This window comes from Nipponia nippon, unplaced genomic scaffold (assembly GCF_047370975.1).
Source record: "Nipponia nippon isolate SJK-2023a ecotype South Korea unplaced genomic scaffold, ASM4737097v1 scaffold_36, whole genome shotgun sequence".
NCBI classification, from domain to species: Eukaryota; Metazoa; Chordata; class Aves; order Pelecaniformes; family Threskiornithidae; genus Nipponia; species Nipponia nippon.
The window spans coordinates 2,844,526-2,867,535 of record NW_028262354.1 but is presented as its reverse complement, the minus strand read 5'-3'; the positions used below and the strand labels follow the sequence as shown (position 1 = coordinate 2,867,535).

The 23,010-nt window shown below is 59.2% G+C and overlaps 1 protein-coding gene across 21 annotated transcripts; it reads left to right on the top strand.

The window, feature by feature from the left end:
- The first annotated feature begins 402 nt into the window (after window positions 1-402).
- On the top strand, window positions 403-22,261 carry TPM3 (tropomyosin 3). Of its 21 annotated transcripts, none has more exons than XM_087772092.1 (12): window positions 403-593; window positions 971-1,096; window positions 9,233-9,366; window positions 10,204-10,321; window positions 10,571-10,641; window positions 11,437-11,512; window positions 12,593-12,655; window positions 12,818-12,887; window positions 14,709-14,787; window positions 16,707-16,770; window positions 20,337-20,459; window positions 21,064-22,261. In XM_087772092.1, the coding sequence occupies exons 1-11, from the start codon at window positions 480-482 to the stop codon at window positions 20,412-20,414; spliced, it is 993 nt and encodes a 330-aa protein (XP_087628218.1). In that variant the 5' UTR covers window positions 403-479; the 3' UTR covers window positions 20,415-20,459; window positions 21,064-22,261. The 21 variants fall into 21 exon arrangements, with proteins under 21 accessions (XP_087628218.1, XP_087628228.1, XP_009462584.1 ...); XM_087772091.1 differs by lacking the exon at window positions 11,437-11,512 and adding an exon at window positions 12,011-12,086 and having other exon boundaries at window positions 406-593; XM_087772093.1 differs by lacking the exons at window positions 11,437-11,512; window positions 21,064-22,261 and adding an exon at window positions 12,011-12,086 and having other exon boundaries at window positions 406-593; window positions 19,480-20,459.
- The last annotated feature ends 749 nt before the right edge of the window (window positions 22,262-23,010 follow it).

Genomic DNA, 23,010 nt, shown 5'->3' with positions numbered 1-23,010 from the left:
CATCCCGAGCCCCTGGTGGAGTGCAAACCTGGGGGGGCTTCGCTGCCAGTGCCGCACGGACCCGGCTCAATGCCTGCCCGGCGTGTCCCGAGGGAGAGCCGGGTGGGAGCACGGTGTCCCTGCGACACCGGCCAGGGTGTCCCATTGCACGGGGGGGGGGAGCGGGTGGCCGGGACAATGCGGGACCCCCCGCTCACAGACCTGCTGCTGCTTTTTATAACTGCCTCAGCTGTCCTCAGGAGCCCAAATAAGGCTGCGGCCGCCCGGCCTCCCCCAGGGCAGACAATGGGTCCCGAGCACAGACTTTTTGGGAAGGTGGGGAGGCAGCTCGGCCCAAGAAAGGCAAAGCCCCCGCACCGGCAGGCAGGGCAGAGTTGATAAACCGGGCAGCGGGGCGGCAGGCAGCACTGCCGCCCTGCCTGCCCCTTGCCCGTCCCGCTGCCCGCCGCCCCGCCGCCGGCGCCCGTGTCCTACCGAGGATGGAGGCCATCAAGAAGAAGATGCAGATGCTGAAGCTGGACAAGGAGAACGCCCTGGACCGGGCGGAGCAGGCGGAGGCTGAGCAGAAGCAGGCGGAGGAGCGGAGCAAGCAGGTAGGGTGGGCAGCAGAAGCCCCCAGCCCGGGGATGTTTCGGGGGGGACGGCTTCTCCCCGTGCTGGACCCTGCCGAGCCCAGACCCAACACAGACTCCGGCAAGAGGAACAAGGGTGTGAGAGCTGCCACCGTCTCACAGCTCGGGGACCGTGTCACGATGCCGTGGGGCGTCCCGAGGGCTGCCCAGGGCTCAGCCCCTGCCAGCTGGTGTCATGTGGGCCAGGGACGGACGCTGCGGGGCAGAGCTGGCCCCGGGGTGGGGCAGGAAGGATGCCGTGGGGCAGAGCTGAGCCTGGGACGGGGGAGGCAGGGCTCTCCCGCCGTGTGGGGGTCCAGAGGGGCGTCCACCTGCGGTGACCACCACTGCCTTTCCAGCTGGAGGATGAGCTCGCTGCCATGCAGAAGAAGCTGAAGGGGACAGAGGACGAGCTGGACAAATACTCCGAGGCGCTGAAAGATGCCCAGGAGAAGCTGGAGCTGGCAGAGAAGAAGGCGGCGGACGTACGTATGGGGTGCAGGGTGGGAGCTGGGTTGGCCGTCCTCCCCTTGTCGCCCTCCCAGTGGGCCTGCAGCCCTTCCCTGCAGCCTTGGGGATGGAGGGAGGTCACGGTCAGGCTCTGCGCTCCTGGCAAAGCTGTGTGGGAGTCTGGGAGCAGAGAGTGACCCCAGGAAGGACACATCCTGGGGGGGCCACCCACGGCCACGCAGGGGACAGAGGGATGCTGGCAGGGCTGGTCCCAGCTTCTTCCCGGGCAAGGACGTCCCAGGCAGCCTGGGAGCAGGGATGGAGCAGGCTGGGCAGCCAGGCTCCCCGAGCTGGGGGCAGAGCCACGACGGCTGGCGGCAGCGAGCAGCTCCTCGAGCATGGGACGTGGGGTCCATGCGTGTCCCCAGGGAGCTCCGAGTCCCAGCTGCTGTCGGAGGAGCCGGGCTCCAGAGGAGGAGGGAGCCCTCGTCTCCCAGGGCAGGCGGAGACCACGTGGGCAGCGTGACAACGGCACAGCCCGGCTATTGTTGGCCGCCGTTTCCAGGAAAACAATGGCGCAAGCGGTGCAGGGTTTCACCGGCCGGCCGCTCTCCCGGGCACCACGTGGCGCGGCGTCTGGCCCCACTCATCACCTGGCAGCCGGAGGGGCCGTCACCCCGTGGGGCCGCGATGTCTCGGGGTCGAGCGTCAGGGAGATGCAGCTCTTCCCTCCTGCGGGAGCCAGGAGAAAACCCCCGGCCCTCGATGGGCCCGGCTCTCACATCCAGCCCGGAGGCCACCTCCTCCCGCTACGGTGCTGACGCCGGGCCGTGGGGACGCGCCCCGAGCCCCAGCACAGCGCCTGGGCTGGCTCTTGCTGGCACCTTCTGGCTCCGAGCTGGGGACCAGGGCGTAATCGTGAACTCCTGAGCCCTCCCTGAGCGCCGGGCGGTGCGTCAGCCCTGCGGCTTTGCTTTGCGGCTTCCTGTCCCGGCCCCGGCTGAGCGTGCCGGCAGCGCCGGCCGTGCGCTGGAGCTCGGCCTGTGCCGAGCACGGCGTTGCAGAGCTCCGGGGAGCCCTTTCCCTCCTTCGCACCCTTCTTCCCTCCCTTCGCTCCCTGCTGGCTTTTTCACGCTCTCTCCCTGCCATCACAGCGCAGCGCTGAGGACCACGTCCCCGCTCGCTTTGCAACTCCTTCATCCCTTTCTCTGCATTTGGAACCCCCATTTTTCTGGCTGTCCCCCCCCAAGGGCGGCTGTCGGGGCTCCCCCGGTTTCACCCCGGCTCAGGGAAGCGGAGGGGCGGGAGGAGGGGTTTCGCATCCCGGAGCGTTGGATGCGCAGAGCTGCCTCCCGGCTGCTTCCAGCCAGCGAGAGCACGCAGGCTCAGGCTCTTTCGGTCGCCAGCTCATCTCTGGGGGATGTGCCAAGGCGTTCGGCCGGCCGAGCGTGTGCTGGCCTTCTCCGCCCTGGCAAACGCACCCCTGGGGCACGCGCCTGCCCGGCTGCTGAGGTTTTTAGGAGGCGGCGCAGGGGCGGCAGCCCGGTGCCCCTTTCCCTTCTGTTCGCGTGCCCGAAGTGCTGCCAAACAGGCTTTGCGGCGTGCGAGGGCAGCGACACGTCTCGGTTATGTTTTTATTGAGCTCTCGGGGGCTCCATGACCCTCGTGGCGCAGAGGAACGCCACCCTCGGCAGCGTTTTCTCCCCTGAGACCGGAGAGTTTTAGCAATGGCTAAAGCTGCCGCAATGGCGGGTTTTGGCGCGTGGCGGCGGGGTGGGAGGAAGAAGGGCAGCGTGATCCGCCACAGGGATGTGGGGTCTCGGGCCCGGCATGGTCCAGGGGTGCTCCAAGGCGGGAGTGGGTGAGGGGGAGGTGGTGGGTGAGCTCAGCCCCCAGGAATGCAGTGCCACTGCAGCCCGGCCGTGCCCGTATAAGGCCCGCAGGGCTGAGGGACGGGGTGGTCCTGGGGCCCCATGGCGCTGCCGGGGCCGCCTGGCGCAGGGCCCTGAGGGGTGGGGGGCCGAAGGGTGCACCCGCATGGGGCAGAACATGGAGGCCTGTGTGGGGCAGGCTCCCAGGACTGTGTGGGGCAAGGCCCAGGTCCTCAGGCCCCTGTGGGGCAGGTCCTGGTGTCCCCCCACCCGCATGGGGCAGGTCCTCATGTCCCCACGCCCACACAGGGCAGGTCCCGCTGTCTCCCATCCGCGTGGGGCAGGTCCCTACACCCCTACAGTGCAGGTCCTACTGTCCCCACACCCACATGGGGCAGGTCCCAGTGTACCCAGGCACCCATGGGGTAGGTCCCGGTGTCCCCACACCTGCGTGGGGCAGCTCCCGGTGTCCCCACACCCACACGGGGCAGCTCCCAGTGTCCCTAGGCCCATGCAGGGCAGCTCCTGGTGTCCCGACACCCACACGGGGCAGGTCCTGGTGCCCCCAGGCCCACACGGGCAGGTCCCACTGTCCCCACACCTGCACACCTGCATGGGGCAGGTCCCAGTGTCCCCAGGCCCATGCGGGGCAGGTCCTGGTGCCCCCAGGCCCACGCAGGGCAGGTCCTGCTGTCCCCACACCCAGATGGGGCAGGTCCCGCTGTCCCCAGGCCCACGCAGGGCAGGTCCCAGTGTCCCTAGACCCGTGTGGGGCAGCTCCGGTGCCCCCACACCCATGTGGGGCAGGTCCCAGTGTCCCTAGACCCGTGTGGGGCAGCTCCGGTGCCCCCACACCCATGTGGGGCAGGTCCCGGTGTCCCTAGGCCCGTGTGGGGCAGCTCTGGTGCCCCCACACCCATGTGGGGCAGGTCCCGGTGCCCCCAGGCCCACGCAGGGCAGGTCCCGGTGTCCCTAGGCCTGTGTGGGGCAGCTCTGGTGCCCCCACTCCCATGTGGGGCAGGTCCCGGTGCCCCCAGGCCCACGCAGGGCAGGTCCCGGTGTCCCTAGGCCCGTGTGGGGCAGCTCCGGTGCCCCCACACCCATGTGGGGCAGGTCCCGGTGTCCCCAGGCCCACGCAGGGCAGGTCCCGGTGTCCCTAGGCCCGTGTGGGGCAGCTCCGGTGCCCCCACACCCATGTGGGGCAGGTCCCAGTGTCCCTAGGCCCGTGTGGGGCAGCTCCGGTGCCCCCACTCCCATGTGGGGCAGGTCCCGGTGCCCCCAGGCCCACGCAGGGCAGGTCCCGGTGTCCCTAGGCCCGTGTGGGGCAGCTCCGGTGCCCCCACTCCCATGTGGGGCAGGTCCCGGTGCCCCCAGGCCCACGCAGGGCAGGTCCCGGTGTCCCTAGGCCCGTGTGGGGCAGCTCCGGTGCCCCCACACCCATGTGGGGCAGGTCCCGGTGTCCCCAGGCCCACGCAGGGCAGGTCCCGGTGTCCCTAGGCCCGTGTGGGGCAGCTCCGGTGCCCCCACACCCATGTGGGGCAGGTCCCAGTGTCCCTAGGCCCGTGTGGGGCAGCTCCGGTGCCCCCACTCCCATGTGGGGCAGGTCCCGGTGCCCCCAGGCCCACGCAGGGCAGGTCCCGGTGTCCCTAGGCCCGTGTGGGGCAGCTCCGGTGCCCCCACTCCCATGTGGGGCAGGTCCCGGTGCCCCCAGGCCCACGCAGGGCAGGTCCCGGTGTCCCTAGGCCCGTGTGGGGCAGCTCCGGTGCCCCCACACCCATGTGGGGCAGGTCCCGGTGTCCCCAGGCCCACGCAGGGCAGGTCCCGGTGTCCCTAGGCCCGTGTGGGGCAGCTCCGGTGCCCCCACACCCATGTGGGGCAGGTCCCAGTGTCCCTAGGCCCGTGTGGGGCAGCTCCGGTGCCCCCACTCCCATGTGGGGCAGGTCCCGGTGCCCCCAGGCCCACGCAGGGCAGGTCCCGGTGTCCCTAGGCCCGTGTGGGGCAGCTCCGGTGCCCCCACTCCCATGTGGGGCAGGTCCCGGTGCCCCCAGGCCCACGCAGGGCAGGTCCCGGTGTCCCTAGGCCCGTGTGGGGCAGCTCCGGTGCCCCCACACCCATGTGGGGCAGGTCCCGGTGTCCCCAGGCCCACGCAGGGCAGGTCCCGGTGTCCCTAGGCCCGTGTGGGGCAGCTCCGGTGCCCCCACACCCATGTGGGGCAGGTCCCAGTGTCCCTAGGCCCGTGTGGGGCAGCTCCGGTGCCCCCACTCCCATGTGGGGCAGGTCCCGGTGCCCCCAGGCCCACGCAGGGCAGGTCCCGGTGTCCCTAGGCCCGTGTGGGGCAGCTCCGGTGCCCCCACTCCCATGTGGGGCAGGTCCCGGTGCCCCCAGGCCCACGCAGGGCAGGTCCCGGTGTCCCTAGGCCCGTGTGGGGCAGCTCCGGTGCCCCCACACCCATGTGGGGCAGGTCCCGGTGTCCCCAGGCCCACGCAGGGCAGGTCCCGGTGTCCCTAGGCCCGTGTGGGGCAGCTCCGGTGCCCCCACACCCATGTGGGGCAGGTCCCGGTGTCCCTAGGCCCGTGTGGGGCAGCTCCGGTGCCCCCACTCCCATGTGGGGCAGGTCCCGGTGCCCCCAGGCCCACACGGGGCAGGTCCCGGTGCCCCCAGGCCCCGCCGTCGCGGAGCCGGGCGGTTGCTCCCCCGTCTCCACGGCAACGCGGGCGGCGGAAGTGACGTCACTTCCCGGGCGGTGGGGCCGGGGCGGCGGGGTTCCGGTATTTCAGGGCGGGGCCGGCGCGGCGCGGAGCGGCGGGACAGGACGGGCCGGGACGGGCGGGGAGGATGGCGGGGGCCACCACCATCGAGGCGGTGAAGCGCAAGATCCAGGTGCTGCAGCAGCAGGCGGACGACGCGGAGGAGCGGGCCGACCGCCTGCAGCGGGAGGTGGAGGCCGAGCGCCGTAACCGTGAGCAGGTACCGCCGGTACCGCGGGCCGGGGTGGGGGTCGGCGCCGCCGCTCCCCCGGGGAGGGGGCGTCCCGCAGCCGGCCGTGCCGACCCCCCCCCGGGGGGGGGGGGGGTAGAGCCGGGGCGGGCGGCGCTCCCGCGGGTGTGGCGGTGCCCGGGGGTCGGCTCCGAAGCGGGCCCGGGGCTGCGGGATCCCGGCGCGGGTCTCCGCTTTCCTCCGCCGCCTCGCAGCGTTCGGGGCTCTTCGCCGCGGTGTCTTGCTGGGGCCGGGCGGGGGGGTCCGTCCCCGCCGGCTGTCCCGCCGTGGCCCCCCGGCCCCCAACCGCGGTGCCCCGGCCGGTGCTGGGGAGAGCGACCGGAGCTGGAGGGAGCCGGGGGAGATTGCTTTCACCGCTACCGGTTTCCCGGAGCTGAAAGCGGCTGGCGGGGGGGGGGGGGGGGGACGAGCCACCCGAGGCGGTCGGGGAGAGCGCCCCGTCCCCGGGCGGGTTCCCTGGCTGCCCGCTCGCCCGGAGCTGCCGGAGAGGAAGGGGAGGAACCCGGCCATCTTGTCTGGCCCAGTGTTGCAAGCACAAAGGTGCGAGTGGCCTTGGCGTGTGCCGATAAAATGGAAGTGATCTCACTGGCGACGCTGCCAGCGCAGGAGGCGACTGGAAAACTCCCGAGCTCCGCATCCTGCCGAAATCCCGGGGAGCGGGGATCTCCGCTGCCCCCGAGACCCGCAGCCGTGGCGGGGACGGGCAGGGACTGGGCTGGGATTGCTTGGAGGGAGGGAAGGAGCAACCGAGGCAGAATCCGAACTGGGGAGCGGCCGCGCTCGCAGCTCCATCACAGCGGCGAGGCTGGCGTCGTGGCGGGGACGGTGGACGGGGTGACGCGGGGCAGGTCCCCGCGGGTGACGGGCCGGGATCTGAGCGTGACCCTCTGCAAATTTAAGCAATGATTTTTGCTGCTGATTCCGTTCAAAACGTGAAGCTGAGGCTTTTCCACCCCCGGTGCTCCAGTCTGGCGTCCGTGACGAGCGGTGCGGTGCCGCCGCCGTAGGATTGATCGGGCTTTGCCGCTGAGGCTGATGGCAGAAGCTTCTGCCGTGCAGTGGGACGAGGCCACTCCCAGGCCTCAGCTGGGCTCTTTCTTTGCAGCCACATAAGGAATTCTCTTGCAATAGCAGCGTTGTCATGGGAACATGCATGTTTCTCCTAGCTTGCCGGAGCCTCGCTACAGGGGAGAGAACCAGTGTTCCCAGTGTAGCGGCGTCTTGTACTCAGCCTGTGGCCTGGCCCTGAGGAATGTCCCTGTTTTAGATCTCTGTGGCCTGGGGAAGCGATGGTGAGCCTCGAAGGCCAAGGCGAGCTCTGGCCTTGGCTTGCAGGGCACCTGGTAGCTCCCTGATTCAGGGCTGCCTTCCTGAAGGCAGCACACAGTAATGGGAATGTGGCGCTCGGCGGCGGGGCTGCTTGGAAGTGTCACCCCAGTGCTCTGGGGAAGCCTGGGAGCTTCAGCTGTAGCTGGTGAGGAGGAGCAGAAAGGGAGGTGTAAGGACCCTTCTGCAGAGGGAGAGCAGCAGTTCCTTAAAAGCAAGGGTTGGGTTTTTTTGGGTGGGTTAAGCGCTGCCTGCAGGAAGTCAGGGCTAAATGATGTGGTTGAGGGGGTCAGGAAAAGGAGGGCTGCTGTGCTGGTGTGTCTCCGTCCCCTGGGAGAAGGAGGAGGCTCTCCACCTTGACGGCTCGTTGCCTCTTTAATAAGCAAAAGACGTGTGTGTCAAGCAGTCTCCTTCCCAGTTCTGTTAAACATATCATTTTGTTCCTCTTTGAGCAGACCACTTCCTCCTCCTCCTCCCGAGGAACGTGCTGGCGGGGCTGACTCGGGGCAGCCGCTGCAGCGCTGCCTTGTTAGAGCACCAAAGTGTTGCGGGTTTCCTTGGTGAAGAGCAGGGCGTGCCCGGCATGGGAGCTCCTCTTCAACTTGGGTTCTCGCAACCTGGTCTCGAAACATGCTGCGAGGTGCCGAGCGCCTCGCTGCCGACCAGGGGAAGAGCTCGGCCAGCCTCTCCTGGGAACTGAATGTGATTTGTGTTGGGCCCTGCTCTAACACTGGCTTCTTTCATCGCTCCGCTCCTCCCTCCTTGGGCTTGGTTAGAAGCAGCACGTCCTCGCAGGCTGCTTTGTTACAAGTAGCTGGGATATTTCATATATGCCTGGCATGTGCCTATACACAGGTTTCTGTAGAAGATCACAGTGCTGCCCTGAAATGGCTGCAGCCCTGTCGATCTTTGTACCAGCACAGTAATCCTGCTGGAGAGCAGGGTTCTGGGTTCCCCTGGCGTGGCTCAGGTGGGGTGTTGGTGTCCCCAAAGTGTCCAGGCTTCCCCCCAGGCTGTGGTCGGGGTTGAGGCAGGCTGGGCTGTAAGCAGACGCCTCATGGTCGATAGCAGTGCTGCTGTAACAGGCCTGGCTGCGGGGGAGCGTGATGGCTTCTGATCTCTGCTTGTTCGTTAAAACCTCGGTCACTTTTGTGGTCACGCTTCTGGCAAACGCGCGGCGCCTGCAGGCTCTCGGCAATTTCACCGGCTCCTGGCACGTACGACTGAACTGAGGCGGCTGTCTGCATGTGGTTGTTGCTGGGGAACAGCCTCCTCAACCTGTCTCAAGACTGGATTGAGGCTTTTGCTCTCTCTCTGGGCTGTTAGTGAATGGCTGGGAGGAAGGAAGCCGAGGGCGCAGGGCTTGAGCCGCTGGGATTGCGGGCGCTTCAGCGATCGGCTGAGCCCTGCTGCTGCCCCAGGTCGGGACAGCGCTGTGGAAAGCCTGGCCCGCCAGCGCCCTGACACAGCTTGGCAGACCTCTGAACCTGAAGCTGTTAATCTTTCTCACGTTGCTGAGGAGAGGGTTCGTTTCAAGCAATGCTCATGTCCAGATCACATGAGTAAACTGACTTTGTGCTAAATGGTAGCTGTCACAGAGCTCTGGTGTGGTGGATAAATAGGGCTGTGATTGATGGCCTGGCAGGATTACAGCAGCTGCAGAGAAGACCCATTAGCGTAAGTCATCTACTTAGTGTTTACGGCTTAAACTGTCACGTCAGCTCAAGCTGACAGGCGAGAAACCTGCAGGATGACTGCTGCATGGACAAAGCACGCGCGCGTGTGCGTGAAATGTTGCTTAAAGCTTAATGCGCGTGCAAGCCTATGGGAGCGCAGCTCTGTAAGAAAGTGGATAAAGCACCCCGGCTTTATTTTAGCTTCCCATGTGCTGCTGCTGACCTGAAGGCAGACCTCGGCCGTCCTGTGCTAACTGCTAAACCTGCCACAGACTGAGTCACCCTCGTCTGCTCCCTCTAGGCTGAGGCAGAAGTGGCATCTTTGAATCGCCGTATCCAGCTGGTAGAGGAGGAGTTAGACCGAGCCCAGGAACGCCTTGCCACAGCTCTGCAGAAGCTGGAAGAGGCAGAGAAGGCTGCAGATGAAAGTGAAAGGTGAGCAAGGGCTGCTGCTCTCACTCCGTCAAACATCTCAGCCGTGTTCCTGCCTGAGGGCCCAGTGCCATCAACCTCTTGGGCTTCCTGGAGGGTGGGAAGTAGGTACCACATCAAGGCTGGATGTGGGAGTTGGTACCCGCTTATGCAGAGCAACTCAAACAATTCTGTTGGCCTCAAGTGAGTATCTTGGAACCTGAGGCTAAGGGGCAAGTAAGTGCTGTGTGCTACCACGCATCCCCGCCTCCAAGGGAGGAGAAATCAGTGGGTTGTGGGACACCATTGACTTGTAAAGGTGGCTGCCGGTGGGGAAGTATCTCTTCCCGCTGCCTCTGCCAGCATCCTCCCGTCTGGCGGGCGTCCCCTGACCTGGCAGTGTGATTCAGAGGGGAGCGGTCCACTTCCAGTTGGCTGATGTGCTTTATCGGTGCACACGCTGTAGTGAGCAGCCTGACCCGGCCGATGTCCTGCCATAAAGACGGGCTTGGCTCTTCCTGCATTCCAGCCTGGAAAGTACTTGGCTCAGCTGTGAGGAGTCCCTAAAACAGCCTGGCTTGTTCTCGGCAGCACCGCGTTTCCCTTGGTCCAGGAGCCCAATGAGCTGCTGGAGTAATGCTCCTAGGAACAGTTAATTCTGAGGAATCGAGGTTGCTGTGTTTGCATCAGCCCAGCGGTGTCCGCCTTCCTGTGCTACCCTCTGCACTCGGAGGTGTCGTGGCTCATAAGGAAGCAACGTGGTCCCGGGGGAGCACTGCTAATGCTCTGAAACTCATTACACCGCTGGCTCGTACCGGATTGTTTTATACATCTCCCCTCCCTGTGCTTTCTTTTGGGCAGAGGCATGAAAGTCATTGAAAACAGAGCTCTGAAGGATGAGGAGAAGATGGAACTGCAGGAGATCCAGCTCAAGGAAGCCAAGCACATCGCAGAGGAGGCAGATAGGAAGTATGAGGAGGTGAGACCCTTGGATGCTGTCGTACAGCTGAGCCTGGCTGGGAGAGGCAGCTCCTCTTCCTGCTGACAGGGCTTTCCTCAGCAAACCTGGGGGGAGAGTCTGGCTCCCAGCACAGCTACATCAGTGTTCCCCTTCGCCAAAAGACTCTGGCAGCTCCAGTGGCTCCTGCAGGCATTCCCTTTACTGCCTTGCACAGCCTGCAAGTACAAAATCCTCTTCCTTCCTCTTAACTCCGATTCTCCCTTCCAGGTTGCTCGGAAACTGGTGATCATAGAAGGAGATCTGGAGCGTACTGAAGAGAGAGCTGAGCTTGCAGAGTCGTGAGTAATCTGCTTGCATGTAACTGGCACATCTACCTTTGCATGGGAACTAACACAGCATTTCTAACCTTGTTACACAAGGCCTGAAGCACAGGGTGGGTTCAGATCCTCAGATGAAAGAGTTGGAAGCGCTCTCCTGCTCGGAACGGGATTAGGTCCACCGAGGATGTGGAGTTTGCGATGATGTGATTTGCCGTGTAGCGGAGATGTTCTGCCCCTTTGCATGGAGGGAGCTACCGAGGCCGGAGAATCCTTCTCCGCTCGGTGTTCACCAGCACTGCTTTGTACGTGAGGTCACGAGATCCTTACACGTTGCTATGCAGCACGTGAGTGCACAGCACTTATCCTAAAGTGGCGGAGGCCTCCCGAGCCGGGAGCTGAAGCGGCATGCGGGATGTCCAAGGGCGGAACTGTGGCTGAGGTTGGTCTCTGGCCTCTTGCCATATTTGCAGTAACCACTACAGGCTTCTGCACTGCTGAGCAGCAAGCTGGAGTTCCTCTGCTCAGAGCAGACACACAAATTGTGGTGTCTGGGCTCCTTTCACATGTCTGGATGCTTTAGCTGATCCTTGAGGAGCTGGTCAGGGCCTTTCTGCACTCCGGGCCTTGTCTAACAAAGTTAGTGTGTATGCAGCAGTAGCACTGTGCTTCCTGCCCAGACATGCATGTCATGACCATGACTTTTTTGTGTTTTTCCCCCTACCCCCTTTTTTGCTCTGCGGTATTGTGTTATTGGTGCTCCTTTTGACCCTTGCCCCTACCTGGCTTGTGCCATCATGTGACCGTCACTAACAGTCGTTGCCGGGAGCTGCAGGAGCAGATCAGAGTGATGGACCAGAACTTGAAGTGTCTGTCTGTTGCCGAAGAAAAGGTACTAACCTTTCCCTTCTCGAACCATTAAACCAGAACTCTTGTGGTCTTCTTGCTACGTTCCTTCCCTCAGCTTAACTGCGTCTTTCTCTCTCCTGGAATGCTCTGTCCTCTCTGCCCATAAGTACTCCTGTCTGAGTGGTGGTGGCTGTCCGTCTGTCCATCAGAACAGCTCCCCGCCTTACAGCAAACTAAACATGCAGTTTCTACTTGAAGACTCCAAGGCCGGCAGAAATCTGTGTCCACATCTCGGCTGCTCAGCTCAGCGCCCTGCGCATGTGCTGGCAGAATACTTTAAAATAAGACCTTGGAGGCGGGAAGGGAACCTGCTTTCCGCACAAGTGCCTCAAAGCAGGGTCCCATCCAGTCTCATCGCAGACCTTCTCCTAAAGAACTACCTGGTCTTCCCTGCACGTGGATTCACTTCTTGTCTCTCCCGTCTTTCCCTCCCACTTCTTCTTTTCCTTTTTCTCTCCCCTTTCTTTACAAAACCCCACAGTAAATGTTCCGAGCTGGAAGAAGAGCTGAAGAATGTCACCAACAATCTCAAGTCTCTTGAGGCTCAGGCTGAGAAGGTAGGGCTGCTTGTCCAAGGGCCAGGAACATTTCTGTTTTGCTAGGAGGGTGTGTGACAGCAGAGCACCCACTGGGATGGAAATGACACAACTGCAGCCTTAAGCAAGCAAGGAGAGCTGTATTTGCTCTCCCAGGAAGGCTAACGGATTTCAGTGCAGGGCTAATGTTGACTGTAGTAGAAGCTGGGAGTGCAGGAAGTTTGGCTGTCCTTCCCTGCCTTGGGGCAGACTCGATCAGCCAAGATATTTATGCTGCTGGGATGAGAATTTTTCTGCGCCCAAGTTTGTAACAGGTTTGTGTTACCTGCATGATGTGGGACTTGCTGCCTGCCCCAGTTCTGTTGGACTAGGGTGGGATGACAACAGCTCCCAGTTGGAAGTTTCTGTGGGCACGTGCGCTGCGGTGAGGAGTTCAAGCCTCCCTCTGGAGCTGTTGGCTCTCTGGAGTGGGAGGTACTTGGGGCTGCTGAGGGCTGCTGATTGCTGACTCCTCTCCTTTCCCACAGTACTCTCAAAAAGAGGATAAATACGAAGAAGAGATCAAGATCCTGACTGATAAACTCAAAGAGGTGAGTGATGATGTTGGGATGGCCCAGCTGGGTGAGCTGGCCTCAGCTTGACTGGGGAGAGACGTGGAGGGTGGGAGATTTCATGTCCTCAGGCTGATGCCTCTGTAGTCCTTCGCTGTATCCCAAAGCCGTCATGCTAACTGGCTCGCTTCTGTCTGGCAGGCGGAGACCCGTGCTGAATTTGCTGAGCGGTCTGTAGCCAAACTGGAGAAGACCATTGATGATTTGGAAGGTACATTCTGGGGATGGGAAGCCAAAGAATATGTGGTGAGGAGTGGGGAGCTGAGGAAGGCTGTCTCCCAGATAGCTGGAGAGTGGAGACACTGCTCTGCTCCTCAATACTTAGAGCATGACCTAACTCGGCCTCCAAGGTGAGGCTTGGTGCCTCTGGGCTTGAGTCTTGCCTTGTGTACCTACTCAGGAAACAGTTCCCTGGCTGTGCTGTGGCAGGTATCAATCTCTCGATGCAAACACCTTGCCGTATCTGACTGATAGTGACAGATAGCGCGGCCGGTGTATCTTGGTTGTGATGTCCTCAGGAATGTAACTGGATTCCTATGCTCTAGCTTAACCCAATTTAAGGAGTGGCATAGGAAAAAAACCGCCTGAACTCAACAGGAATTTGTTACAATAACATAGTTGTGTGCAGAATCTCACGCACGTGGCTGTCTGCTGCAGACAGTGTTGCTGTAAGTCAACCACAAGTAGTTGGTGAGTCTTGAAACAGCCCCTGTGAAGACTCGGACTCCCCAGTGTCGGTCCTGGTTTGAGATTAAATCACCAGAAGGCCCATCCACGCAGTGTGGTGGGCAGCCTGTGCCAAGGATGGGTTCCTTTCCTCCTCCTGGTTTCACAGTACTCCAGGAGCACTCCTGAGGCCGGCCGTTGCAGAATCCTACTTTTCCCCAAGCCGTGGAAGAAGGTTCCAACTGCCTCCCTTAAATCTGGGGCTGTGGCCGGATTCTTCTGTGGATAGCTGTGGCTGGAGTGGTGGTGCTGGTAAACCAAAACTCTTACAGGCCTCCTGCCTCAACCACAGCATGTGTCTTTGTGGTGTTTTAGTGCCAGGTCTTGGAGATTCAAAGCCACATCCTACCGTCTGGAGTCACTCAGGAGGTTTTTTTATCTAGAAATAGCAATGGTGTCAGCTGAGCTGTTCCAGAACCGCAGCCAAGCAGCAATCTGAGCCACCTCATGCTCCAGGACAAGCTTTTATTGGGAACTGCAAAAACTCCTCCAAATCCCTGCATGCTCCCCTTGAAACACGTTGATCGAGAGTTGGCTCTGGTCTCCAGCCTTGCAGCTGAAGTGACCTAGTTTATGACAACTGACAAAGTTCTCTGGGCTCTGCGAAGCCGTTAACAACATTACCAGCTGTACTGTAGCCTAGGCAGCCAGAGCTGGGAGAAGTCTGTGCCAGCTCCGCGCAGTGCTGGAGGAGTGCATCGGTAGAGTTTCAGGACTGCCTCCTCCCCTGAAGGCGGGTGATCTGCCTGTCTGCTCCATTATCTGATGGAGAACACGGGTGCGGCCTGTCTGTTCGGCTCACCCTGCCTAGCTGTGTGCTGCAGAATGGGAATTCCCTTGGATGCCCAGGACTATTACGTGACTGACTTCTCCCAAGCCGGTTTTTGTATTGAGACTGAAGGTGAGAACAAAGCACCTCGACTGATCTGTGCCTTCCTTAGGTGTAGTGAGCTTCTCCCTAAGTGGATGGAGTTGCCCTTCCCTGCTACTCCTCCTGTCAGTGGTTCTTGCTGACCTAGCTGGGCAGCTTGTTCTCACAAGCTGATGTGGTTTGAGTTCTTGGCTCTGCTCCCCTCGGAGCTGGTTTGTAATCCTGGAAGGCATTTGCTGGTCAGACTGTCCTCAGGCTGCTGGAAGCCTCCCGTTCATTGTCGGGAACTAATACGGAGTCACGATGGCTCCACATCTAACTTCATTTTCTTCTGTTCATGAATCCCATACTGCTTTTCCTGCCCCAGGGTGTTGGAAGAACTCTTCTGCCTTCCCTCATTGTGTCCCTTTTGTTCTCCTCCTAAACCTCTTCTAGATGAGCTCTATGCCCAGAAACTGAAGTACAAAGCAATTAGTGAGGAACTGGACCACGCCCTGAATGACATGACTTCCATGTAAATATGAGCTGGCTGGTGTTCGCCTCTCGCTTCAGCAGGCTAGACCGCCAGAGCTTGCTTGGTTTGCTGTGATTTTCATAGTTGGAGAATCAATGGCACTGTGTTGTCTAGGTTACTTCTACAGATCTCTGCCTCGAGGATTGTGGAGGCTTCCCTGCAGCATGCTGTACTCTAACTCTAGGTCCTTGTGATCCGCATGTGTAACACTAAGCGCTGTGCTGGCCTGAAAGGGTTCTGAGTTGAACTCTACGAGCGCAATTCCCAGTCCCGCTGGGAAAGGCTTCCTAAGGTAATGTGGCTTAGTTGCCTGCTGGAGCCACTGGGCCATGGTCTCGGGATTCCTCCTGGAAGAGGCTGTGGATAGCGCTCGAGTGGATTCCTTAGGAATTGCCGTGACAGGCTTGAGACGGGCCGGATCGTGAACTGATCTGTGGAAGTAGCTGAACGCGTACGTTTCTGCAACTTTGCTACTGGGCTTTTTGTTCAGATTTGCTGTGGGTTCTGCTAACAGCTGCTCTGCGCAGTCCTTACCACTAACCGAGGAGAGGCCGGGTACTTGCGCTGCAGAGGAAGAGCCTCAACGCTAGTGTCCGAAAGCTCCCTAAGCAAAGTTTGCTGTGCACAAACACTTAAGCTTCTCTTAAAATTAGTGTCTCCTTCTGTCTCACACAGATAAGTCTTGCGATTCCAAACTCCACTTTGGATTTGCCTCTCTGCTTGGTGGCTTGTTCTGCATCTGCACCCTGCATTCATGCTCTCGTCATCTCGCTCTGAATTCCAGTACCTTTTTCCAGTTACTGTGCACAGGGCATCCCTGGGAACGAGCGCTGTAAAGACGCTGAAGCTTGACAGCAGCAGCAGCAGCCCCCCAGTTATGCTGCACTTGCTCCTAAACAAAGCTCCCTCTGTTTGACGCGATGTGCCAGACACTGCTGTGCTCTGAGGGGCTGCCCTTTCAATGTCTGGGTGTAGCTGGGAGTATGTTGTTCTCATCTGCATATCTTGTGTAGAGCCATAAAGCTCCTTTTGTATTTCTCTTGCCTCTTGCTTGAGCATGATGTCACCTTTTTTAAGGAAAACAATTCTTGTATAAATTGAACGGAACGGCTGGTGCTTTTGAGAAATGGGTTTCTAGTGACCACTTGCTGCTTTAGAGTAACTGTTTCAATGTTGCCTTCAAACCAGTGTAACCCTCATCGTCCTTGGTGGAATACACAGACTTCATTAACGCTCTGGATTTTTCCTTTTGGGTGTCTTATTGGCTCACAGATGTGAATTGCAGCTCTGCAAACGGTGCCTTGGTGTGCAGCATGCTCCGTAGGGTGAAACGGGAGGCTGGGGGTTGCAGCAGGAGGTCCTCGAGCTGTGCCTGCTTCAGCCTGGCTGAAGACACTCCTCACACCTGCCCGCTCTGTGTTCACCGGCACCGGTTGCCAAATGCTGGCTTGCAGTGGGAAGTCACCAGGCCTGATAGTCACTAGGTCGCTGGCAGGGTGTGAAAGCTAATAAATATTGAGCGAGCTCTGGCTGGTTTCCAGTTGGATGGGACCGGTTGGGTGCAAGGTGCTGCCTGTGCCTGTGGGGAGGATGTATGGCCCCTTGCTTCAGGAATGAGAATGCACCGCAGCAGGGCCGTGAGCATCCAAGCCAGGGAATCCGTGTTTTGCAGAGTCCTCCCCGCCCCATGTAGGGGCTGAGGGTGACGGGATCCTCCTGGGAGCGTGGCATGGAGCTTTACACTGAGCACTGCAGCTGGCGGCAGGCTGCAAACACTTGACGTGTGTCACCACTGCTCTGGGTCTGTTGCTGGTTGCTCTGGTATCATAAACACTGATCAGCCTCTCGTAACTCTTATGTGCTGCCTCGTGGTGGCTTGTCAAATACTTTTCCTTTCTGGATTGGTTCATCTGCCACAGTGCCCGAAGAGCCCTTCATGAACAGAGTTTTGATGAAATGGGACATCTCCCGTGGTTTCCTCAGGTTTGTGTCACTCCGTTCTCCGCACAAATGGCACTAGCAGTAAGGATAGTCCAGACACGCTGAGCTGCCCCAGCCTGCTCTCGCTCTGTCTTCTGTGTCAGGGCTATCTCCTCTCTGCTGGGTCTGGGTGGGGAAGGAGGGAGCATTCCCACAAGGAATTTCAAAGGATAATAGCTTGGAAAGCTCTGGCAGAATGTGGTCTGGCTCTCTTGGGGTATGGGGCAGTGACTCTCTGCCCTGTAAGCACAAAGCAAGAACCCAGAACTCCTCAGTAACCAAACCTGCAGCTGTAGGGGGTCTAGATCCTGTGGGAGGGCTTCTGTCACAAGCGGCTGGGCGTGTGGTGGCTTCTAGCCCAGCATTCACTTGCCAGCTCTTACCAGGTGGGAGGTGGCACCCTGCCCTTGTGAAATGGCCTCCCTCCTCATGGGGAGGTCCTGTCAGCTGTGGGTTTATTACTGACTCGCACTGTGTGGAGCTGGTGGCTCTGCTGTTGCACAGTGGTGTTGCAAGCGATGTTATCGAAGGCTGGGCTGTGGCAGGCCCTTTCCCTGCTTATCCTGATGGAACTCCACACTGGGTGGTAGATGGATGGATGGGTGGGTGGGTGATGCAACTTCTGCCCTGGGAGGTTTTGAGAGGCTTCTTGTCTGACTGGATCGCGAGGCTTGTGCAGGCTGGTTACCAAGAGCTGGGCTGTTGACTCAGGAGTGCTGCAAATGCAGATTAGCTGACCAGGAGGCACAGGTCCTGGCGCTCCCCAGGTTGCAAGGATGGCTGGTAAGGCTGCCCTGCGGGCTGGGTGGAGAAGGGAGCAGGCCAAACACTGGAGCTGGCCCCAGCAGAGCGGGGCAAGCGTTGCGTGCTGAGGAGCTGTTCCTGAGGTCTAGGAAGGGTCATGCTAATTACTTCAGGCAGTCTGCTCCCTCGTGTGGGTAGATCACCGGTCCCTGTCCACAAGCAGTAATGTTTGCTTGAAGGCTGGGAGCCGTTGCACCAGCCTACAGTCACTGGTACTTCTGACTGCAGTTTGCTCCCATCCTCTGCCACTCTGGAGACCCAGGAGCAGCCCTGATCTCCTGGGGCTGGAGACTGGCATCAGGGTGCCCAGCCTACCTGCTCAGAGCCAGCGTGGAGGCCAGAGGGCGAGTCCTTAGCAGCAGTAGTAGCCGATGTGCAAGGCAGGTGTAGGCCAGGATGGGGTGTACCTGTCCCCCATACCACACCTTCCCTCAGCTTCTAGTTAGATTGCGGTGGGATGGAAATTGTTGGCTTCTCTGGCTGTTGCTTGGTCCTTTGGTGGCTTTAGAGAAGGGACAATCAATCAGTGTTAGTACCTCTGTCCTGCAGAGTGAGGTGCAGCTAGAGCAGGTGCTGAGGGGAGCTGGGTGAAGGTGAGCTTCCCTCCCTGTGTGCGGCTGTCACGCTGGAGGGACTGAGCTGAGACTCTGTAGAGGGGCACGTGCTTTGGCCGCTCCACATGAACAGCTTGGCTCAGTGTCCTGAATCTTACCAGGCCAGGTCCTGTTCAAGAGCAAAATATTCCTAGGTTGAAAGCAACGAGGAATGGTGTAGATCCCCTTCAGAGGGTGCCCTGGATTCCTAGGGACGTTGTAGTACAAGGATTTGAGAAGAATCCGAAGGCCAGCGAAAACTGCTGTGCTTTATGCTCGCTCATCAGGCAGAGGCAGCACGCTGTGCATATCGCTGCAGTTTGTGATGATTAGTTCTGCCAGGCTGGAAGCCGTCGTATAAGGATTTTTTTCACTGCCTGGAATTCCCCCAAATGCAGGAATTGGAGTAGATGGGCAGAGGTAGATGCTAAATTGGTTCTCTGTGGTGGCTGGCTGTGGCATGGCAGGACAGTGGCCATCCAGCCCTGAGAGGTGACCTGTCCCGGGAGAGGATCAGCCTGGTTCTCCCTTTCCCTGCAGCTGCTGATGAGCACGTGTGCGTGGTACCAGCCTTGGGGACGAGTGTGGCCGCTGTAAGGACCGGGCGGGAGGTGAAGGCTGTCAGGTGCAGCGGCAGTTGGTGCCCAGCTCATTTAGTTGCTCTGGGGCAGATGTAAAATAAGAGCCTGTGCTCCAGAACTTCCTCTGTCCTGTACCCGAAGCAGATGCTGCCTTCAGTCCTTGTCTAGACGTGGTGGGTTGTTAGGGTGGCACAAAGGCATGTCCTTGGAGGAGTGTCCTCCAGGTCAGGTATGAGATGCTGTCATTCTCAGTTCTCCGGGTGTCCCTGTCCTACTGTTAAAACCCCATCAATCCCACTGCTGTGTGGTGTGGCTCACCCTGGAAGGTGCTTCTGGTTCAGCTGTGGTAGGACTACTTCTTTCTGCAAAGTGCTCCATAGCCTTAAAGCACATCCCGAGTCTCTCTCCTTACCTGGGTGCAGCCCAGCCCAGCCTGCAGGCTCCTCTTCTGGTGTTCTCCTCTTCCTTTCTTTGCCTTCAAGCCCTTGGCAGCACTTCCATTTCTGCCCGCACTTGGTTTCCTCTGTGATCTTCCTGAGCTGAAATGCAAGTTAGAGTAAGACAAACCTTTGTTCTTCCCGGCTTCATCTGTGCAATAGCCTAGACTTGATCCTCAGAGGCACGCGTTATGGAGACAGCTTATTTGATGTGCTGGTCTTGGTACACTACTAACCTTCCCTTTCTCTCTTTTTTCTCTCTTCCTCTTGTTTCCCCTAATCCTGTTGCCGCTGCAGAGCGCCTGTACAGCCAGCTTGAGAAAAATCGCCTGCTCTCTAACGAGCTGAAGTTAACGCTGCATGATCTGTGTGACTGAGAAGGGGGCCCACTAATGCCATTAAACGAGCTTATTGCGACCACCAATGCTGTGGACCAGAGTGAAATCTGATCATTCTTTAAGACTGGCAGACTTGCAAATTTTATGCAATTGCTGCTATTTAACGGGGCACTTGAATTTATCCTCTAATTTATTTAAGAGTTTTTTTTTTTATATATAAAGGTAACCTCTACTCTTGCTGAAGTAACCCTCAGACTTGGCTGTCTTTTGAGCAGTCTTGTTCGCTTGTCCAGGGGGTCCTGCCTGGCTCCTCCATGGAACCAGAATGGCTGCACCCACCAAGAGAGGGGTGGGGTGAAGTTAGGCTTACGTCTGCTAAAAGATGCCTGTCGAGTGCTACGACCTAATTTACTGTTAGCTGAATGACTGTAGGATGTCCTGCTGCATGGAATGATGGCTTCTAACAATAAATGACTGACCTCGTGGTCTGTAAGACACTGCATACCTGTAGTACTTTCCTATATAGTTGAGTCCTAACCGAAAGAGTTTGGGGGAAGTGGTCGCTCCCAGGGCCTGACCCCAGTGCAGCTGCAGAGCCCCAGAACGGGTTGGGAAAACTCATGGACATCTTTGAAAGCAAGTCCCAAAATCCACAGCGTGAAGCTGTGTCTTGAGTGCCCGCAGGGAATCTTTAAGCGCTGCAGTTGCTAGTGCTCTAGGAAGGCTGCTTCTCGCTCTGTGCACAGTTTCTGACCCTGGGGAGGTTGGGGAGCGGCTTTGAGAAACTGCCTGTACCTAAAGGACGTCTTTCTACAGCCTGTCTGTCCAGTGTCCCAGCGTGTGGATTTCTTCAGTGATAAGGGTGGGCTCACCTTTGGAGTAAAGCCTATCTAGAGCGCTAGTTGCTGATCTGAGCTCTCCTCCTGGCTTAAGGAACATGTGAGAATTGACTGTACAGCTGCCTGTAGTCTTGGGCAGAGTCACAGCACCCTCGCTCCTACTTGCTCCCTGCCTGCCCTTCACTGAAAGCAGCCTCTTCCCCGCTGTCCTTGAGGCATGGTTGTCTGCTCCCTGCTGCTAGGTAGTTATGGTCTTGGTGACCAGCTTGGCATCTCTGTCCTGCGCTGGGGGGAAGGGGGGGGCACGACCAGCTGTAATTCCAGGGGGTGATTTCCAAGTGTGTTTTACCTCCGTGGTGCTCTTGGGTGGCTTGCTGGGCCACGGGGTGTCTGCTGTCTGGAAGTGTTGAAGCCCCGGGGAAAGCTAGCTACAGTCGGAGGCACCTGCATGCAAAACACTGCCTAGAGCACTGGCTAAAAGTACATCGTGACCATGCCGCCTGGGAGCACCGGCAATGCGAGAGGCAAGGGCTACAAACGAGCCAGGTAACTTCAGAGCTTCTAGCTGCACCCAGCCAGGCACCCCCGGTCCGAGGACTTGCTGCGGCAGCGTGCTGGGAAGGGGCTAGCGCAAGCTTTCTTTGGCGAAGGTTTCTCGGTTGTCTGAAGCTGACTTGTAACTCTCGACTCTTGCTTCCTGCCAGATAAACTGAAATCCACCAAAGAGGAGCATCTCTGCACGCAAAGAATGCTGGACCAGACCCTGCTAGACCTGAACGAGATGTAATGGATCCCTGCCACTGCCTCCGCCACACGATGCCTGGGGGGGGCCAGCCCAGCCGCCGCTGACCTCTAACCCTTGGGGACCAGAGTTTACTTTCTGTTGCCAACTTGACCAAACGTAAATCCTCTCCTTTGCCTCAGGGTTAAAGGCCATCAGGTTGGGCAGAGCTTCAAACAGCATTATTAAGGGAAATAAACAATGCAATAATGTTTGGGGAGCATGTTTGAGATGTATACATTTTGTAACTACCTTTTTTTTTTTTTGTAGTGACCATTGTAAACATTCCAAATAACTCTGAGGCTGGTGAGCTACACTTCGAAGCTCTTGGCTTTAAAATTCGGTATTAACCTTTTGTTCATCAGCTCTGGGCCACCCTGCTTGGGCAGGGGAGGAAAGAGGGTGTGACAGTTCCTGGCTGCGGGCCACTGAATCAGAGTAGCCGGGCTAGAAGCCTGTTGGGAAAAACTTCCTTTCCAGGAGCTGTTTGCCAAAAGAGCAGTTCAGTTTCTCAGCTTTAAGGTAACTATGTGTTGTGGAGAAGCAACTTGTGCAAAAGGAGACTTTTTTTTTTTTTAAAGCCCAGCCTGTTTTCTGAACAATTGAACCTTCACAGGGGTTGTTCCCCTTCCCCCCCTACTGTTGGCCACTTCCTTTCCTGTAGGCTTAGAGAAGCCACAGCCCCTCTAACCTGTTGCTACACAGGGGTTGAATTTGCCTTCACTAAGTGCTGACACACCAAGCTTTATTGCTCATCGCTGGGTTACACTTAACAGCTTAAGTACAACAGCCTTGTTTTCTTGGGGGAAGTTCGGTTTTGTTTTGTTTTTTTTTTTTTTTTGCCTACCTTGAGGGAGGGAACCGAGGTCTTCCCTCCTGGCCAGGAGAGTGCTCTTAGTGTCTTAAGGTACAAGCCATTTTGCTGTGCATTGCTGATGTGTAGTTGTTGTGAGGCGTGAGTGTGGAGATGTGTCAAGCTCGCGGCGTGTAGCTTGTGCTCGAGCATGCTGCTTGGTTGTAGCAGTTTCAGGGGCCAATCTAGAGGAAAACCCTATCAAGTGTTTTGATACTAAATTGAACAATTGTCTTACTGTCTTTTGAAATAAAAGCCAATCCCTCCACGCTGCTGTCCAGCTGCAGAGCTTTACTGTGTGCGAGCCGCTCCCTCTGGGCCCGCGGGGGATGAGGGTGGGCGTGAGGACCGGGGCCTGTGCCCGTCCCTCAGGGAGGGGACGGGGGCTGAGGTTAAGGCCGAGCTCGCCTGCTTCTTCCCAGGCCCAGAGCGCAAAAGCGGGTCTGTGGGGGGCGAGTCCTCCTTCTTTTACCTCAGCCGTTGCGGGGAGAGCCGCTGCTTCCCGCGGGGCGAGTGGCCGCTGGCCCCCGCTGGCCGCGGAGCTGTAGGTGGCGGAGCGCAGGCGCGGGGGTGGGAAGGCGGGAAGGGCGCTCTGCCGGCAGCGCCATTGCGGCTCCAGCCTGGCGGCATGAGGCGGGCTTGGCTGGCTGCTCTCCCCTTCCTCCTCCTCTTCCTCCTCCTCCTGCTGTTCTCGGTGGTGCCTGTCTTCGCCTTAAAGCTAAATGTGCCCCAAAGCGTTGCTGCCCTTCAGCCGGGAGCTCCCGGTTCCCTTTGAGCTAGGGGGTGAGGGGGGCTGTTACTGCTGGTGAGCGGGCAGCGGTATGGCTGTTGCTCCTGGTGAAAAAGGGAGTAGCGTTGAGGGGAGAAAAAAAGGCTGTGGGGGGTGTTGAGGGACCCTCTGGTAACAGGGCTGGAGAATGAAGGGGCCAAGGAAGGCTGTTGGGAGGAGGGATCAGTGGCTTGTTTTCCTGGGCTAGGGAAAGGTTTGGAGAGCACAAGGGGCTGTCCTGGAAAAAA

Bases quoted from the DNA above. Each gene is read 5' to 3' on its own strand.
- TPM3 (XM_087772092.1), top strand. From the start codon at position 480: ATGGAGGCCATCAAGAAGAAGATGCAGATGCTGAAGCTGGACAAGGAG. The intron at 1,097-9,232 runs GTACGTATGGGG...TGCTCCCTCTAG, and splicing joins CAGAGAAGAAGGCGGCGGAC to GCTGAGGCAGAAGTGGCATC. The intron at 12,656-12,817 runs GTGAGTGATGAT...TCTGTCTGGCAG, and splicing joins TGACTGATAAACTCAAAGAG to GCGGAGACCCGTGCTGAATT.